This window comes from Olea europaea, chromosome 21 (genome assembly GCF_002742605.1).
Source record: "Olea europaea var. sylvestris chromosome 21, O_europaea_v1, whole genome shotgun sequence".
Lineage (NCBI taxonomy): Eukaryota > Viridiplantae > Streptophyta > Magnoliopsida > Lamiales > Oleaceae > Olea > Olea europaea.
In genome coordinates, this window is record NC_036257.1 from 14,549,137 (window position 1) to 14,564,451 (window position 15,315).

Here is a 15,315-nt window from a genome sequence, read left to right on the forward strand (position 1 = left end):
TCCGATTAGATTGAAGGAAATGCCAATTTCTTCCAATTTTGATTTGATTTTCGTAAGGCAATGGTAACCTATGCTATGATACCCGATGTTGAATGTGTATTGAGCATCAAAGATAACCCAAGCTCAATTTTTACCAACTTCCAACACCACAAACCGATAACAACGACCCAAGACAATAACCAAGCTTCCATTCCGATTTCCAATGAAATAGTTCACTTAGAAGACCACAAAGGTGTACAAATATCTCATATAATATCACCACAAAGGTAGGAATCACAAAGAGGCAGAAAGAGAGTAGAAGAAATCACGCAAGAACCGACTGAACAAGAGAGGCAGTGAGGACGTCTCTCACTTAGAGAGAAAGGAGACTGATTTATCTTGTAATAATGGCCTAAATAAGGTAAGTATGTGTAGGTTAACAAATGGGTCAAAGTAGAGGCTCAATAGATAGGTAAATGAGCTCACAAGTAATCCCCCTCAATTATGGCCATCCAAGGAAGCGGATTGAGCCACCAGCAACACTAAAATATTTAGGTTGTTTCGAGTGATCCAATTAATCTTTGGGTCGTATCGTCTTGATTGTGGTGCTACATTCCCGTTCAGTCGTTTGGCTAAGCCGACTGAAAAATAAAATCGAATAACATCATAGTCCGAAATTTATTGGGTATCAAAAACCCAACAATAATAACAACGCTACCAAAGTCCAAGCACTCTACTTTTCAAGCAAAAATGATCAAAATATTAAGCGATATAGTTTCTTGGAAGCTATCAAAAGTATCAATAGTTCTTATAAGTATCCAGCTCAATAAGTGTGTCTTACTCTGTCTGTGAAAGTTAGAGACTTGATCATTCTAGCTTGAAGTGTGTTTTCCCAAAAAATACTTAGAAATGGATAATTGGGAAAATAATGACTAGTTCGTCAAAGAATAAGTGGAAGACGAAAGAATTTTCAAAAACATGGAGTTATATATGTCAATCGAATTGAATCCTCTACCTTTATCTATAATAATAAAAGGGAGACAACCATTCTCCAAAAAGCTATAGGCTATAGCTGATACAAGAAGCGTAATCTAACCCTATATATCCCTGAATCATGTCCGAGAATCAACCTCAGGCACTATACGTTTGGGCTTTTACTTTGAAGTATCCCTCACGAAATAGGCCCACCCCTATGTTTGGAGATCATAGGAGAGACACGATTTAGCCCTATATCACTCAGGACAGGCCAAGGAATCCACCCCAAGGACTATTTCTCTAGGTTTTTACTTCAAAAATCATACGAGACTTCTAACTCAAATTTTAAGGAAGAAAAATGAGAAATATAAGCTGATGAAGAGAAGAAAATGGCAGAAGAAAATAATCATGTAAAAGAAGAATGGGGATGGAAAGAATCGCAGATTTTCGCATAGATATAATGTAGAATACCAATAAAAGAAGGTAAAGATGAAAATGTAGAATAAACTTGACAATCTATAACTGCTATGAGGAGCGAAGCATTAAGATACAAATGTACCATTAATGTCGATAATCCAGAGGCACATAATTAGTGTTTCTTCACGTATTGTGGGATACTTGGCCAAAAAAGATAAATATAACTCAGAACAACTTTCCAACCAGAAAGAGATAAAGCCATACCATGAAAGAAAACATGTATGTTAAACATCAGATTTTTTATATCCAGATAAAAATCACAAATTTGAAACATACTTGTACACAAAAAAAAAAAAAAAAAAAAAAAAAGAGAATATTCACAAAATCATTAAAATACAAGAAAAGTCTTAGTAAACTCTTATGACATGTCCGAAAACAAACAACTGCTTTTCAACAGAATTGAAGAATTAACCAAATGAAGTGAAGTAAGACTCCTCTATATTTACCATGAAATTTTAGTGCCAGAAAGGTTGTTCGAGTAGGAACAGGCTGCCTTTTAAAAAAAAAAAAAAAAAAAAAAAAAAAAAGAGAATATTCACAAAATCATTAAAATACAAGAAAAGTCTTAGTAAACTCTTATGACATGTCCGAAAACAAACAACTGCTTTTCAACAGAATTGAAGAATTAACCAAATGAAGTGAAGTAAGACTCCTCTATATTTACCATGAAATTTTAGTGCCAGAAAGGTTGTTCGAGTAGGAACAGGCTGCCTTAGGCCAAACCTCCTTTTTTTTTTTTTTAGTTTGCAAGTATTGCTTTCTTTGTCATGAGAATGGTGTAATTTGAGCTGCTTACTTTCTTAAAATAGTAGAAATTATCATCATTATATCGGTATTCTTGTTTACTGCTGCCCAATCCACTACCCACTAAGTTGTCCTTTACAAGCATATAACCTTGAGCATTTTGTATATTATTTAGAGCACTCGTAGAGAATCTAAGGTTAGTATTCTTTTCCTCATTCTCCTTGAAACACGATGTTAGATCAGCTACAGAAGCATGGGTATCATTTCCGTTATCAGAATAAACATAAATGTCAAACGTTTTGAATGATCTGAGAGAGTGGACAGATGGTGATGGCTTCTTGGTATCGACACTAGTAATGAAGTTTATCTTCAACACCATAACAATACTATAGCTGAATCCTCGGAAAGATTTGGTTACAACCTTTCCGTGAGACGAATTCACCCATCCCCTATATATAATCGACCTACTAACATTTATAGTGAATGATCCATCAAAACCTGTGAAATTCGATGTAAGAGAAGCCGTAAGCACAACACTATAATTTAATAGCCTGCCTTCCGTCTTCTCATTCTTCTTATCAAGCCAAAGATGAAAGTTTGCATCAATGTACAATCAAACGTTTAGAACATTTGTAACGCTTAACCCAAAAGAATGGACCTTTCCATCCAATATCTTTGCTAACAATGGGGTAATCTTGATATCATACGAATTGAGATCGAAAGAACCAATTCCAGTGATAGGTATCCACAAGAGGGGATTGACTCCCCCAGTGTAAATCACCGTAAAAGGCAAAACTTCAGCAGCTACCTTATCGTCCAAACTTACGACAACTTTCCTAAAAGGTCCATGCCCCGGTACTCCATTACGGTTATTCACCTCAATGTACTCATTCGGATAATTGCCATACCGAAACTCAACATTCTCATGAAATGAAACATGGACTTGCAGCACAGCCCTATATACATTAGGTGGTATCTTAAATTCTTTAGACTCTAAATTGGTGGAATTCTCAATCTCAAACCACAATTAATTATTCGCAAGTTTCTTGAGATGGGCAATATTAAATTAGCCCCAGAACCAAACTCATAATCTAAATCATCATCAACCCCAGAGTTACCATATTTTTCTTCAGCTGGACAAAAATGAAGAGTAACATTAACATGGTAGACACCATTGTAAGTGTTATCAACAACATTGCCCATAGCCCCCATGGGGGCATGCCGCTGTGGTAAAGTAGGAGGATTTTCTATGGAGTATCGAAGGTTTGAATCTCCGCGGTAGCTAGAAGGCAGATGTTCTATGAAATCAAAGTTATGATGTGCTTTGTCGTCCCTCCAAGGGTTTGTCCGTATGTCTTAAAGGGATGTCCATAGGAAAGAGAACCACATCTTGAATATTCGGTCCAAATGTGTAAAAGCTATGATCGGATCCGAATTTACCTGATTGGCGAACCAGGGAAGGCCACTACTCCTTAGGTTAGTTCGATCAAAGTTCGAACGCCTCAGTCATCAAAAAGAAATAAAAAAAAATTGCCCATATAAACATTAAGAGTAATTAGTCATGAGCAAAGAATAATAACTGGTGATATACCTTTCAACAGTTCAAACAATCCCAGTTGCTATTGGTTCAGCAGTGCGGCTCCTGAGAATTTCTACCCCACCAAGCCAGATCTCAAAGATTCTATCAAATTGCCTTCCTTTACATGTTGTTGTCCATTCAAGAACAGTTTTTGCAAAATTCCGAGATGACCAACCCCAAGGGGGTGTGTAATTAGAAAGAACTGGGGGCTTTCCATAAGTGTAGCCAAAGTCATGTTGAAGGACTAAATATGAAAAAAGGTTTGGTCTTGGGAAGATTTATGGGCTTGGTGACTTCAAAATAAGTGGAGGGAGAGGTACTCTGGTTTAAAAATGAAGTGGGCTTATTTAATGATGAGTAGAGGTTGGCAGCGGAGAGGAACGGTGTTTGGGGGAGGAGAGAGAGAGAGAGAAAAGAGAGGAAGGTTAGATGGAGGAGAGAGGAAGCCATTTATTCAGTAGAATGAAAGTTGTGGTTTGTCTACCATTGTATATACGGGACTGAGATTCACAATTGGAGTAGAAAACAATGTTCAAGAAAGTGAAATAGCAGAACTAGGAGAATCTGAGAACACATGATTTTATTTTATTTTTTGCTCCAACAATTAGATGTTCATTTTTTCGGGAGAAAAAAAATTATTTTATTTAAATAGACAAAAATAAGATTTATCAATATAAAGTACGTTTGATTGTCGATATTTTTCATGAAAAATTTCTCATCAAAATTCCTATTTTTGTGTTGTTTGACTGACCTTTTTTTTCATGGAAAACATTTTCCTACTTTTGAGTATATGATCATATTTTCCTCAAAATTAAGAAAAATATTTTCTTTAGGAAGAGTATGATTTTATTTTTTAGTAAATTAACCGTCTCTCTCTCTCTCATATATCCACTCTCTCTCATCTACCATCAATAAAAATTGGACAAGTATAATATTTTTTAAGTTAAAAATTAAATCAATCAAATACATTTAATTGATATTTTTTGTACAAATAAGTTCTAGACAATTGAATTGTTTATAATTTATTTTTTATGCAATTTTTATACTTGCAATCAAACGCCCCCTTAATTCATTCGCTAATATTTATCTTCATTGATATTCTTTTAGAGTTAATCTATAGGCGAATATTTGATAATTCTAAGTCACTCTTTCGTTTCCATTTTGGGAAATTCATCTTTCTCTTTTTTATTTTTAACCATTCATTCTCTAATAAAATAATATTGCACATAATTCAAAACTTTTCTTATTTTTAATCTCATATCTTTCAAAAAATCACCATTCTAAAATGTATGGATAGAGCCGTGAGAAGAGGAAAAAATTTATAAAATTTGTACTGAAGCTGATGTGGCAGTGTATGGTTGGACTTTTTTTTATCCAATCTTTCAATGATGCAGTGTCATATATTGTCTGTAAAGATTTTTTATCAAAAAATTCAATACTTGCAATATCAAAATCTATTTTCAACAGATCTCAAATAGGAACTACATGACCTTACTATCACCTAGATTACGAGTTTTAAACATCCCATATGCTAACCCTCTTTTTGATAGTATTTTTTGAAAAGAATGAATTTTTTAATAGTAAATTTTTGAAAAACGTGTGGTTAAAAAATAGAGAAAAGTTACTTGAAGAATATCATAATATAAAAATGCGTAATTGAAAATTAATTTGAGAAAAAAATAATTTAAAAGAATAGTTCTCAAATAGTCTATAACATTACTCATGTTCTTAAGTCAGTGAAAAATTACAATTGCAGTCCTTAACCAATTAAAGATAGATCAAGTAAGTGCTCAATCTTCATTCTCGCTCCAAAATGTATCATGCCTTATCTTCAGTTTCTTAGCTTCTCTTCACACACCGTCTCTCTCCAAAATGCAGAACCCCTCTAAAACCCTAAACCACACTCTCCTCTTCTCCCATTTTAACTCTCTCTCCAGATTCTCAAACCCACTCCTCAAAACCCTAATCCCAATTCGTTATTTTCCCAAAACCAAGAAATCCCTCAAAATCGAATCTCTAACTCCGAACTTCCAATTTCCCCGCCAAAATGGAAGCCGCCTGCCGGATTTCCGTCCATTCGCCGGACGGAGCAAGGGAAAGCCCGGAGGTCCCTCCACCGGACGTATAGAGGGCAACGCCGAGGTCCGTCGAGAGGCCAAGCGGAATGCTCGCCGGAAAAGTAAAAAACTGGCGGAGAGTCTATTTTACAGGCTCAAAAATCCCCACAAAAATTACCCGGATAATTTCTCGGAAGAGGAGCTGCAAATGATTGGTCTGGGCTATGATAGAATGGTTAGGTTCATGGAACAAGATGACCCGAATTTGAAGCACCCGTATGACTGGTACAAGTATGGTGAATTTGGACCCTACTCTTGGCGTGGGGTGGTTTTGGGTGACCCAGTTCGTGGAAGAATTTCAGATGAATGTGTTTCCATGATTGGTGAAGTCAAGGATCAAGAGGAGTGGGAAAAGATTGAACAGCATGAAATGGCTACAGATTTTCAGAAAAGATTAGATGCTATGGATAAAAATAAGGGGTTGAGGTACTTTTGGGTGTTTGTTCGGCACCCGAAATGGAGGATCTCGGATTTGCCTTGGCAGCAGTGGACTTTGGTCTGTGAGGTTGCACTCGAGGCTGGGGATCAGAGGTTGGACAAGTGGACTTTAATGGGGAGGCTTGGGAATACATCGAGGGCGAAGATCACACAATGCGCGGCCTGGATGAGACCGGACATCATATACGTAAAGAGGCCAGTGTACCAGTGTAGGTTTGAGCCTCAGGATGAGTTTTTCCGGGCCTTGACACCGTTACTAGACCCAGAAACTGAGTCCGATTTCTTGTTCGAGTTAGAGACTGATGATGGGAGGATGGATTTGTGCACGTATTTTGGCGGGTTATGTAAGATTGTGAGGGTGAATCCTAAGGCCTTTGTGGATGATGTGGTGAATGCATTTGAAAAATTGAGTGACGAAAAGAAAGTCAAGTGTTTAGGTTTTCTATTTGAAAATCATCCAGTTTTGTTGTTGCATCCATATACTAAGGAGTGGAAGGTGAGGCTGGAAGAAATGGAGTTAGGTTGTGATGCACCGGATGATGACGGTGATTATCATGGTGATGATCAAATAATGGATTGGATTGAGGATGATGGTAATGATGATGGTGATGAAGACGAGGATGTTGATGAACAAGATGACTTCGTTTTGGACGCAGAAATAAGCGGAGATGATGAATTGGGAATCAAGGAGGACGAGGATTTGAGTCCGGAAGAGGATGCTAAGCATTGGGATGAGGAGTTCAAGAAGTCACTTAGTAGTAATGAAGCAATGGAAAAGCTTGTCAAGAAAAGTATAGAGGTTTCCAACAAGTTCTACGAGACGCGGATGCAGGCAATGAATAAGGAAACAAGAGGAAGTTCCGCGGATGGAGACGAACTGGCAATGCGAGGTAGAAGGGCTAAAGTGAGTCGAGAAGAATGGAATTTGCTCGGCTATGGTCCGTATAGGAAGAAGGTGAAAAAGAGTAAGATCCCTCCAGGCGTGTTCTTAAGAGCAGCTGTTAGGCCCTTCACCTACAGGAATCTTGTGAAGGAGATTGTCTTGACAAGACATGCTATAGTGGAAGGTGATATTGGTAGGAAGAAATGAAGCCTTTGCTTGTGTATGATAGAAAGATTGTGAATTGACACCAAGCATCAATTGGAATCTGTATCAAGTGGTCGAAATTCCTTTTTATTTTTCCATATGATAGCTTTGAATGTACCAAGTCTCATGGCAATTTTGTCTGAGCCTAGGATTGATGCAGAGAATTACTTGGAGCCCTTCTGATAACGAATGGGAATATGTGTTAAATGAGAAATTCGAATCTATTTTTGTCATGCTTTCCCCATTCCCATCGATTTCTTGAAGTACCAGCTCAAATGGTATCTATTTCTTTGGGTGTTTGTTTGTATAAATGGTGAAATTGCTGAGTATATAAGCCAACTCCATGTAAAATCCTACTCTTGTGTAATGCACAAAATACTTCGTATAAATTCTTCAGTTATTACTAGAATAATTATTCCAATTGTTGTTGAAGTTTTTTTCTCACGACAATAGTCACTCAAATTTCTATTACTACAATATTGATCATATAGCATTAGTCACTCAAATTTCTAATACTACACTCATGATCATATAACATTATTAATGCCAACGCGTCAACAGACAAATTTATTTATTACATCAAATCAACAAAATTGAGGATTAATCACATCTAGATATGAAAACATATTGCGGCTTTAATTTTGCTTAGATTTTTTGCTAAAATCATATAGTAATCCTATGTTTTATAACAATAATCATACTTGATGTAATAAAAAACGCTTTTTGGTGACATTAACATTTAATGGTGCCACGTAAAAGTTAACGTCTTTTTATTTTTTATTTTTATATATTTTTTGGATTGAGAGAACATTAGTGTTACATTAAAAATTTAAGTGACTGCTATGGCGTGTCTAGTAGCAGTTTTCGACCTATTTTTAGACAATTTATGACCGTTATATAGTGAAATTGCAGGTACATTTAATGATCGAACCAAGGCAAAATTACCTTTCTACGCATTTGGCATTTTTGTCATTGTATTTGAGAGGGGCATTTCAGAGAATTTGGATTCTGTTGAGTCAACGAAGGACGACTGCATATGGCCCACTTACGGTTACAACGGTAAGAAATCTTCTAAAAAGGGCAAAAAATGGGTACCAAACAAGCACATAGTAAAAAAATAACTTCGGTGACCATTGACGTAATTAACCTATTACTAAATTATTTACTTTACTGATAATCTTTCTTACAATGAGAGAAAAACTATATATATTTTACCTCAATAAGAGATCAGCTGTTCATCAAACAAATTACAGCTTTATTCTAGCAAAACATTGAAATATGTAAAATTCAAGCCACCATACCTCAATCCAGCCATTGTGCAGATTCTTTTTTCTGTCATCAATTCAAAAATGACATAATGCAACAATTCAAAGATTGATAATCATATACATAGCATATTTCCATCAGCTAAACAAAATCAGTACATATATACTTCTATATAACAAGGCAAAAGCAAGAAATCATCTTAAACACGGCGAACTTTGAAATAAGTTACTCACAAGCCAGTTTTGTCCCAAAACTTGTTAAGCAGATAGCAAATGCCTGGAAAGCCGACAGAGGCTGCCTATAATCCATTGTGAAAGTATCATCTCCTACCCTCCCGAATTGGAGGAGCACTGTTTCCTCATCGCCCTTTCCACCAGGTCGACTTTGATCCATAGTCGCAACCAGCTGAAAATTCTTAACTGATGCAACTGTGACCCGACCATGAAAATTCAAGCACCAACACTCCAACTGTTCGTGCCACCTTGGAACTTTGTTTTTCAAAATATTATAACCCCGATCAGAGGATTCAGGACTCTTCATTTTCAAATCATCTCGGGAGTTGTCGACTGATGTTGTTCCGTCTGAAGACGGGCACTTAAGTGAGCATATCATCCTCCTTGGACCTCTAGACTTCAAGAGATTGAACTTATAGGACACCTGCCCAACTTCAAAGTTAGCAGCCAGAACTTGGGGACTTATCTGCTTGCTTGCTACACGGCGAACAGATCTGCAGCTCGATGGCATTGCTCCGCCGTGTGTTGACTTGCTATCATAGACTGTGAAATTAGTACCGAGAAAATCTGACCTGTGAAGTGGAAATGGCTATTTTTATTAAAATGACAACGAAATTAGCTCAAGTACTCTTATTAGTCAACGAAAATAAGAAAAATGCTGAAAATAGGCTTCATCAAATAGTGGGATCAATTATATATTGATTTCACCATAGAGAAGGTAAGATACAGGTCTGGTTTGCGTTTCAAGATTCGAAATCCGTACCTCAATTTCCCAACATATGCATTACTTTGTTGAGAGAGATCATTGGCATCAAGTGATATAATGTACTCGGTGTGAGTACCATTTCTGTATCTTCGTGCTGCTAAGAGAAACTTTCCTTCGTCCAAAAATGCTGTCACAGAAAAAGTGAGACTCTATTAATAAAATCACAAAGAGCCAAATATAAGGAAATCCATGACAATATATGGATATAAAAGGTTGGATCTATGAAATTTGATGACAAATACTACGACAATGATCTATAGAATCTGTACTTCAAGCTAGAATCTGTAAAACACTTGATGTATTTAATTCCATAATCAATGTACTTGATGATGTAGAAATGTAAAGAGAAAGAATTGGAGAATTGAGAGAAAAATGTAAAAATGATTTAATTATCATTGAATATTCTCAATAATTGTCTACATTATACCATAGTATTCTATTTATATTTTAAAACTCCTAGCAAATAAGAAAATGGAAAATTTGGAAAACTTAGAAGTAATAGTAATTGTAAGAAAATTCATCAAACATTATATCTTATAATTTAAGCCTACAATAAGCGTATTTTCAGCATGACTTTAATGAAATATCCATTATTCTGCTTGCTGAAGAGAAATTAACTTCAGTAGATGGGTAGATAAACTATAAAGACTCCAGCTTTGATTGCCAGCATGTGCAACACATGCCACTACCTGACGGCATGACATCATATGTGCAACTACCTGCGAAGGCTTGTGAAGAAGTAATTTCCCTTTTCTTTTTTCTTTTAGGACAAATGGTATGCCAAATGTTATAGCTTTAGAAGAGTATGGTTAAACCAACGAGCAGGCTCCAATAGAGTTCCACCCCTCAGCTCGCCCGATAATCAGGACAGAGAGAATGGACTTGATTCACCTTTGCCCACAAGCAGTCCGGCAAGATGACAGCATTCTACTTTCTCTCAGTGGGAATGAAAGAACAGAATTGGCATTGAGGCTTCAAAGAATGCTTTCATGATATAAATGAGAGAGAATAGAGGAGAGGAGAGGAGGAAATAGATAGACTCGGCAAATTGGGAGGGAAATGAAGAGATGTTTATCAAGTTCCTTTTTTTAAGAAAACACCAAAAAAGTGTACCCTTTTTCATTAGAAAGTAAAAACATGAACATCTTGGTCGCCAAATTTGGCCTAGATAAGTCAATATTACATGTAAGATAAGGTTAAAGTTAAACTACAATGCTTCATCAATTAAACCAATAAGAAGGAGAAACCGAGTAAGTTTTCAGTAGAGTAAGCAAATATCAATCAATCATTTAGCACGTTATCTTCAAAAATTTCCAAAAGAACATTTACTTACAAGGTGAGAGTGCAAGATAAAGGTAAAATGTCCCGCTCTTCTTGTCACGTTTTACAATACATTGATGCGGAGAGTCCCGCGGCCCCGGCTGCAGCACACAAGATATTAGCTTGGAACATCAGAAAAAGTATTCTACTCAAAATCCAATAATCATACATTTTACCATTGAAACACGCATTCTTAACCCCAATTCCGAATGCTCAAATACAACATGGAAAACAGAAATCAAAACTATAAAAAGAAGTCGAGAAACTCCGCTAAACTTATCTCATGTTTTGTACACAGTTCTTGAAAATGTATGGGATAAATGATTCTACTCAAAATCCGACAATCTTAAATTTTACCATTGAAACACACATTCTTAACCACAATACCGAATGCTCAAACACAAAAACTATCAAAGAAGTCGAGAAACTCAGTCATTCTGCCTAAAACTTATCACATGTTTTGTACATGATAGTCGACCCTATTTCATGGGATAACAAATAAGATTTTTAAATTGTTTCTTCATTAATCATATCCATCGTTACCGAGTCCTGCATAACATTTACAAGTAGTAAATACTATTGGAAGAACTGATCATTCTATTCCTTTAAATCATGCACATTTTTAACCTTTCATTCAATACCATACGAATCTTGTATCTATCTAATGCAAATCCCAATTCACATTCTATTATTCTAATACTAAGATTCAAAATCAAACATCACTACATCAGATTAAGAACAAAAAATTTAAACTTGAACCTTTTTCAGGGAAGGAGGGAAAGTGATATTGCCATCTTGATGAACAGAGGCCTTCTCCACCACCTCTTTGGTTACAACCCTCCACCTCTTGCATACACACCCGCACGCGACGACGTTTTGACGTTGCGGCCATTTGTCTTCACTTTCTTCCACCCTCCGTATAATATCTCCCAGTATCTCCGGCAGCATATTCGCCCACGAAGCCGGGTTCAAAGAACCCGATCCACTAGGACTCGATTCTTCAACGACGCCGTTCTGATGCCTGTTTTCGCCATTTTCTTCTTCCTTTTTTTCGCTGTTTTCATCATTAATATTACTGGTAACAACTGTTTGATTTTCTGGGAAATCGAATTCATTGAAGGATTTCGAAAATGAGAATGAACACTGATTTATTCTTCGTGCCAGAAAAGAGCGTCGCAGTGACATTGTTTGTAAAGAAGAACAGGAGAGAGAAGTGAGATCTCTGTACAGGGAGAGAGAGAAGGGAGGATTGCTTGAATGAATGGACTTATAAAGTGACGTATATTTGATGTTAGAAAAATCACAGACGAATTGAGTATGGACGTTTCTAAAGTATCTGAACAAATTTACACGTTTAGGTTTCTTAGATGACTGTTAATCATTATGTGTCACAGTTATGTGAGTAGAGAATTCGTTGGTTTGTTTATTTATTACCAAAAATGAGGCTGTTTCTTCGTTGACAAATTGACTCGGTCGCAACGGCGTTTTGAACCACAAAACGACGACTTTGAAGTCGTTTCATAATTGTATAAATTTATATACCAAATACGATGGCCAATGGAGTTTCAACTTGCTTACAATCAACTTGCTATAATCGTCGAATTTGACCAAAAGTCAAGAAGACTTTATAGTGCTATTCTCGACCAAACTCGCTACGACTTTAGAGGTGCCATCACAATTGGCCGTGATGGTGACGATGATTACCTTTTGACTTTTTTATTTTTAAAATGTAAGTGAACATTCTTTTAACTTATATATCTCGAAATATTAATTTTTATAATGCTACAGTCAAGTTTGAGATTATTTTGATTTTTGATCCAAAATTTAATGAACATCCACGTTCTCCAAAGAGCTTGGCCACGACATCAAGTTTTTAAAATAATTTAGATATTTTATTTATTGCAAATACACTGATCAACATTGATCGCTTCTTTAAGTTAGTAGGCCCTTATAAATTCTTTCTAGCCTAGGTGATTGAGAATCTAAATAAAATTGAAATAAACTTGTTCGCATGTTCGTTAGAGTCATTATGAGCATTGAAAGATCTCTAATCTTTATCTCATGTCTGTCGCTTCTCGATGATATTTTGATGTGTTTCCTTGATAGGAGGAAAATTTGTAAATTCTTTTAATACATCCCAATGTGAAATAAAACGTTACCAATAATGTGGATCACTAATCAATAAGGTAACAAACGTAATTATATCTGTATCTACTTGTTCATACTCACATGTACATATACTTAGTGTTGACAGATAAAAATTCAGCCCAAATCGAACAGCCCAAGGAATGAAGCCCAATTGGAGGATCCCCAAATCAGATAGCCCAAAGAATGAAGTCAAATCAAACAATTCAAGATGAAGGCCCAAATGGGAAGGTCCAAGAACGCGGTAACGCCATCGCCCAAATTTGCAAGTCGCCCAGAATCTGAGCGAATGGAGTGTCATGCAGTCGCTCGAGCTGTTACTCTATTCTCGCCCAAACTTTCAAGTCGTCCAAAGTCTTAACAAATATAAAGCGTTGTGGTTATCAAGAAGTGCAGTTATCAAAGCAGTTATTAAAGCAGCCCTATCACGTTCCACGATTCAAGGAATTTAATCGAAAACGGTTGAACGACGAAGAGTAATAGCAGTAGTTAAAATAGGCATTTTTCATGACAAGCTGGCAATTATGAGGAAAGTGAGCAGTTGCAGAACGATCAAGCAGTTTTTAGGCGGTTTATCACAAAAAAGATCATCCATGGAGTATAAAAGGGAGAAAAGACATAGAGCAAAGGACCGAATCAAAAACTCTCGAACAGAGAACGTGTAATTTTAATTTCCTTAGTTTAGACTTAAACACTTTTTTCAGTAACTCGTGTGCTTGCGCCCCTTGGAGGCATTTTGTTTTTGATTTCCAATTGTAAAGTCATCGCCTATAAAAGAACACCCCTTTTTGGGACTTTGTCTCAAGAGGTTTGTCCCTTACATAATTGTCTGATCCCTTTTAATTGTTAGCGACTAACCTGCGCGAAACAATTTGGCACGCCCAGTGGGACAGTGGTGCTTGGTGTTGAAAGTACAAAAGGTGAAACAATATGCCTCAGAGATCCGATAAGGAAGCAGCAAGTCAGGGAGGAGTCCAGTCTGTGATCGAGCGATATGAGGAGCAGCATGCCTCTCCACGAATAGATGGACAGAATCAAAGCAGTAACAGTCGTTACGAACCAATGATGGAGTTGAGTCCTCGAACCATACGTGCGTTACTTGGAGAACTCACACAAGGCGTTGTTGAACAGGTAAATTTTCGAAGTATTCATAATATGGAAAGATTTACCCAAAATGGGAATGCACACTATGACAACATGGCCAAACAACTAAACACTTTGAACGAAACAATGAATAAGTTAGTAGGCCAAATATGTCAACCGGTTATACCTCTTGCAAATCACTTTCAAATTAGGACAATTGTGGGACATAATCCCTCAGTCCTAAATCCGAATCAAGGGGTAGAATCATTTTCTGGTCCCTCTACTTCAAACTAAGGGGGTACTGCAGTGCCAAATCAGAACAATGGTAGTGGTACGCCTAACTTGGGGGGGTAATCCAAACATAAGAGATAGTGTCCTAAACAATGGACAGAATACCCCACGTGTTAATGAGGGGATAGATGTTCAGGCTAATGGTAATAGCCCTAATTATGTTAACTTTGTTGCCAATCAAGGACCAAACATCAGGCCTCATGCAAATCAATCGGTTAACCAGCCTGTAGGAATTCCATATGATTCCAACGTCATGTTGAGAAATCAAGTTATGGAAATCGTAGAGGATCAGATGGCTTTTGGGGTGCGTCCTGTCATTAGGCCGACGTATACAAAACCATATCCTGATTGGATAGACCAAGCATATCCATGGCCTAGAGGGTACAAAGTGCCAGAATTCTCACTGTTTACCGGTTTAGGAGAGGTGTCTACTCTAGAACACATAGGGCGATTCACATTGCAAAGTGGTGATGTAACCGATTACCATAAAATGAGGTTTTTCCCTAGTTCGTTAACAGGAGTAGCTTTCTCTTGGTTCATCAACTTGTCAGCGAACTCTGTTCAAACATGGCAACAATTGGAACAGTTATTTCACGCTCAGTTTTATAAAACTGAGTCTGAAATCACTTTGATTGATTTGGCGAATCTATGTCAAATGCCAAACGAATGGGCAGAAAGTTTTCTCCAAAGGTTCAAGACAGCAAGAAGCAAGTGTTTTGTACATCTGCCCGAAAAAGAATTTGTTAAAATCGCTCAGGGCTGTTTGAGCTTTGATTTAAAAAAAAATTCCAGGACAAGGAATTTCCTGACCTTTT

General features: G+C 36.8%; 2 protein-coding genes and 1 pseudogene across 2 annotated transcripts; 1 reads left to right on the forward strand and 2 right to left on the reverse strand.

Moving 5' to 3' along the window:
* Window positions 1-1,991: 1,991 nt before the first annotated feature.
* Window positions 1,992-4,273, reverse strand: LOC111370831 (annotated as a pseudogene).
* A 1,318-nt stretch (window positions 4,274-5,591) lies between these two features.
* Window positions 5,592-7,651, forward strand: LOC111370832. Its single transcript, XM_022992724.1, has one exon. It carries the CDS (start codon window positions 5,627-5,629, stop codon window positions 7,397-7,399), a length of 1,773 nt encoding a protein of 590 aa, XP_022848492.1. The 5' UTR covers window positions 5,592-5,626; the 3' UTR covers window positions 7,400-7,651.
* Window positions 7,652-8,585: 934 nt separating this feature from the next.
* LOC111370833 (tubby-like F-box protein 7) lies at window positions 8,586-12,228 on the reverse strand. Its single transcript, XM_022992725.1, has 4 exons — window positions 11,741-12,228; window positions 10,995-11,082; window positions 9,659-9,788; window positions 8,586-9,467 (listed from the first exon to the last, which is right to left on the reverse strand). Exons 1-4 carry the CDS (start codon window positions 12,164-12,166, stop codon window positions 8,888-8,890), a joined length of 1,224 nt encoding a protein of 407 aa, XP_022848493.1. The 5' UTR covers window positions 12,167-12,228; the 3' UTR covers window positions 8,586-8,887.
* Window positions 12,229-15,315: the final 3,087 nt, after the last annotated feature.